The 4962-nt window shown below is 37.0% G+C and overlaps 1 protein-coding gene across 2 annotated transcripts in view; it reads right to left on the bottom strand.

The window, feature by feature from the left end:
• Mipol1 (mirror-image polydactyly 1) overlaps window positions 1–4962 on the bottom strand; it is a 280451-nt gene that overhangs the window by 36427 nt on the left and 239062 nt on the right. The window contains exon 10 of one of the 2 annotated variants that reach the window (XM_021201967.2): window positions 4569–4799. In XM_021201967.2, the coding sequence (XP_021057626.1) occupies window positions 4569–4799 (231 nt within the window). Of the gene's footprint in view, window positions 1–4564; window positions 4800–4962 lie in introns of those variants that run through there. The other variant, XM_021201968.2, reaches the window with a different exon arrangement.

The following is a 4962-nucleotide window of genomic DNA, read 5'->3' as shown; positions in this document are numbered from 1 at the left end:
AAAAAAAAAAAAAAAACCCAACCAAACAAAACAAAACTAAAAATTGAATAATGAAAATAATGATGAAATAGAAAAAAACAAAACTTGTAAGGGTTTATTTCACGTGTGTGAGTGTTTTGCCCACATGTATGTCTGTGTACAGTATGTGCCTGCCACAGCAGAGGTTAGAGTTACGGGTGCTTGAGAACTGCTGTGTGGGCGCTGGGAAATGAACCCAGGTCTTCCGCATGAACAAATGTTCTTTAACACTGAGCCACCTGTCCAGCATGAAAGGGAACGTTTGAGAACTCCGTAAAATACCGGCTCTAGCTTTACGTAAGCAGGCTGTACTTCAGAGAGTAACAAAAGTTTCACGTAAAGCAGCACAAGGCATTCATTTTAGGAAGCTCCCAGAAGCATATGTAAAATGTGTTGTCGCAGGATGAAATGACAGTGGAACAAGGAGGGAGGGCCTGCATCAGGCTTCAGATGCCATGCTAAGTTGAGGTTGACCCTGTTGGGAGTGAAGGACACCTGAGGAACTTTTTTTTTTTTTTAAAGATTTATTTATTTATTATATGTAAGTACACTGTAGCTGTCCTTCAGACACTCCAGAGGAGGGAGTCAAATTTCCTTACGGATGGTTGTGAGCCACCATGTGGTTGCTGGGATTTGAACTCAGGACCTTCAGAAGAGCAGTCGGGTGTTCTTACCCGCTGAGCCATCTCACCAGCCCCTGAGGAACTCTTTTTTTTTTAAATCTTTAGTTAAGATTTATTTTATTTACATGAGTACACTGTAGTTGTCTTCAGACACACCAGAAGAGGGTATTCCATTACAGATGGCCATGAGCCACCATGTGGTTGCTGGGAATTGAACTCAGGACCTCTGGAAGAACAAAGGGTGCTCTTAACTGCTGAGCCATCTCTCCAGCCCCCCCTGAGGAACTCTTAATAGGAAAATAATATTATCTTATGTATGCTTTAGAGCAGCTCACTGTGATGGCAGAAAGGGAGGGGCTACTGCTGTGGTCTGGATCAAGGAATCAAGGAATGAGGAGGAGGGGACGTAATCAGGGCTCTGTAGAGGGAATTGGGAGACTTTTAGGCAGTGGTGGAAACTGGAGCCAACAGGAATGCAAAGGGTAAAATGGAAAGCCAGGGGCAGTGCTGAAGCTGCTCAAGTCCATCAACTGACATGGGAAACCAAGGAGAGTGGGCAAGACCTGACTGGCAGGAGAGGAGACAGTGTTCCGGGGACGAGGGTGGACCTCCTGAGGGGAGAGAGCACTGACACACTGACCCAGAAGTTATCTGAGCGGGTGGCAGTGGCTGAAGTTATATAAACACATGTGTTTCTAGCGAATTTCATAGAGCTAATCTTTAAATAAACCATTATTTAGGTTTAAAGCAGAAATATTTCCCAAAAGGAGTAGAAATAGGTAGAGTAGTATCAGAAAAAGAAAATGGAGTTATAAAATCCTGTTCCAATGACATAAGGAAGGAATAGTATGGTATAAAGATAAAAAGAGTTCAAATACTACAAATAGTCTAAGAATTGACTGTGTAAATGCAGTGTTTACTAATATTAATAAGTCCTAAAATAACATATGAGCATATAGCCATATAACCGTATTTGTGTATTTCTAAGGTTTTAAACATTCATTTGGTACTCAATAGGTAAGATGCATTGTGTATAGTTTTAGGACTTATATGTTTAAACAATATATATGTTAGAAAGATACATAAACATATACATATATACCAATAATGATATTTGGGGCATATTGCTGATAGCAAGATCTTCTAATATACTTTTAAAAACCCTAAATACTATAATAATAAAGAGACTAGAGAGGTTTTTCTTTCTAGGAAGATAATGACAGCTTTGTAGAGAAGATGCAGTTGAATTGGTCTTATTATATTGACAGATATGATGTTATTAATAACGAAGTGTTTTAGAATATTTCTAATAGTCTTGCACTCAGAATTTATATGTTATACAAGTTATTCTTGACAAGAAGTCTGCCTGCAAAGCCAGATTTACCGCCTAGCCTGATCTAGGAACTTTTCTTATGGGATAAAAAATGTGCCTCAAATTTCCTAGCAGGTATTGAAATCCAAAACTGTTTGACTTAAGCACTGAACCCATTTTCTCTATGCCCAATGCTGCACTGACTCTCATAGAAAGAACTGTTCTCCCGGAGGCTGGCAGGGAGTGCAGAAGGCTCTAAGTAGAGAGGTCAACATTTGCAGAGGCATTTAGTCTTGAAAAGGCAGAGCGCTTTTGAGGAAAGAGACAGGCAGTGCAGCAGGGAGAGAGATAACAGGAGGAAATAATATGGAGCATCACTGGTCAACAGCTTTGCACGTCTACTTCACCAGGTTCCTACATTTGTGAGGAAGGCATGTCACTGTGAATATCAGGATGAAGTTTCAAAATAAACTCCAAGTATCTACCTACACATTGTAACCCAACGCCTAAGTTTTTAAATTATCATGTTATATTAATCATATATGCACATCTTTATTTTTATCATGATTATTTTTCAGTTACAATATAAGAACATGCTCAATATGTACCATGGGCCTTGGAATTAGGAAATTACTTTTAATCTTATAGAGGACAATTTCAGCCAGTTGCCAACAATGTAATAAAGAGCAGAGGAATAGGTAGTTATTAAAAAATTAAAGATTATTATTGATCATCTACTCAAGAGATTTGGCTGTGAAGGGAGAAGAGACCTCTCTCATTTGATTTTATAAGGTATTTACATACTTTCAAAGAATTTACTACAATGAAAATTAGACTGTATAGAGCATTCTTAGCCTATCTTGCCAAATTTTATTTATTGTCTTTTCAGAGGATAATCTCCCTAAAAATTCCCTAGAATCCACAGACTGATGTTCATATAACCACAATGAAGATGCACACTACCTAATTTGTGGCTAACAAAACAAATAGAAGATGTAAAAGAAAGCTGATAATAGTTCACATGGGTCTTCTTGGAAACCAGAATGAACGATTTGAGAAGAAATTTCAACATTTAACTTTTATAAATGACATGTTGTACTTAAACTGATCCCCAGATTGGTAGTATTCCACTAAAAAGATTTTGTTTGTGGTTACATGTGCAAAATAAAGATGATGAAAGTTTGTTTAATAGCAAAAACTACCCAATTTACTAATTACCTGAGACAACGCTCTTTCCATTTCCTGGTATACAAAAGATCTTTCTTTTAAAACACGATAATGCTAACTGGTAAGATAAATATTGACATCTCCAACATTTTTGAAAACTAACTGGTCTCAAGAAACCCTTATTTTAGGGAATTTTAGTCATATAGCAATGAAGTGCCTACATATAAACTTTGACATTTAAAATTATTTGTAGACTGTACAAACAGGAGTAAATCATAACTGTCCAAGTTGTCGTGATTTACAACACAATTTATATATCATAGCATTTTAATTTGTTAATGCACATTGCAAACAACTAGATGCATAGTTTCCAAATGAATTTGTACCCAATCTTAAAACAGATAATTCACAGGACTTAATCAAAAGTTTCAAGGTACAATGGCAGTAAAGATTAAAGTGTGAACCCCCCTGAATTGTTCCAAAATGGCTTTGCCAAAAAGTGTGAAACCCCTGAATTGTTCCAAAATGGCTTTGCCTCGATTCCCCTGAGTCTGGTCTATCAATTTAAATACAGTTGCAGAGATGCTGGGGAAACAGCTGAGATGACTTACTTCACCTAGGAAGCAACAGTCCTTGGGCATACAACCTAATACTGAAAGTCTAAAAGAAAAAAGATGAAGAAGCTGTGCTGGCAAGGTGATGAAGTTTGTGAATGCTGCCATGCTGCTGTTAATCGTACAAAAGAAGGTTAGGACAACACGCCTTATTCCATAAAGCTTCTTTAGAAAATGCCGCTACAATGTTCAAGTTCCATAAATTAATAACGGACATCTTTGCTTGGGAAATTGTTAGCATTCTGTGCACTTATGTAAGGATGGACTGATTATGCAGCTTTGTTTAAATTTTAATAAAAATGCAAAGAACTGTCAAAATAAACAAATATAATTATGTACTATGAGAGCTGCATTGCATACTTCTAAAGAACAACACAAGGAAATTAATTTCTGGGTACTGGGTTGAGCGCAGCTAAAGGCCTCCGCGAACAAGGTCACAGAAGATCTCAACTCCAGGACCCTGACAGTGAGGTTCAGTGAGAGCAGCTGCTGGAAACTTGACTGCCCCACCCCTTTGCAAATAACACTGGGGATGGACTTAAACACCACAGAATCCAGGAACTGATCCAGGGCATTTAGTATATACAACTTGTCCCAAGTAATATAGTAACAATGAGGACCAAACAAATAATTTTTCATATCAAAAAAAGGATGTGAAATATAAGCTTAAAAAGCTCATTTTGGTTACTTTTTCCTGAGAGCATCAGTAAGTTTACAAACAAGAAAAACTATATGGACTGTTTCTCAAGGAAAATTTTCTTTTCTTTTTTTTTTCTTTTTTTTTTTTTTCTAACGTTTCATGCCTTTAAGATCAGGGCTGTATCGTTTACTTACTTCTGAACCTTTTCGTTGGCTGCTTGGGAGGCCTCCACAGCACACTGAAGCTGTAATTCCATGTTAGAGTGCTCAGTGAGAGCCTGCTGAAGTTGGGTGGCCAGTTCTTCATTCTGTTGTTGAGTGAGTGAGACAACGCTCTCTCTGTTCTTTAAGGCTTCTTCATAGGTACTAAGGGCATGGTTAAACTGATCCTTCAGGTTTTCTTCTTGAGATAATGATTTATGCAAGCTAAGAAAATATAAAAATACAAATATAAATAATGTAGGCTAAAAGTTCAATGATTTGTTTAATAAAAAAATTCATTTGAAACCCCTCTTCTAAAAATTAATATAGAATACTTAAATGGGCAGATGTAAATAGTTTTTTCTTTTCTTTTTTTTTTTTTTTTTTT

The sequence above is a fragment of the Mus pahari genome, chromosome 7 (assembly GCF_900095145.1).
Source record: "Mus pahari chromosome 7, PAHARI_EIJ_v1.1, whole genome shotgun sequence".
Lineage (NCBI taxonomy): Eukaryota > Metazoa > Chordata > Mammalia > Rodentia > Muridae > Mus > Mus pahari.
The sequence above is the reverse complement of the archived record's forward strand: the minus strand, read 5'-3'. Positions and strand labels throughout refer to the sequence as shown.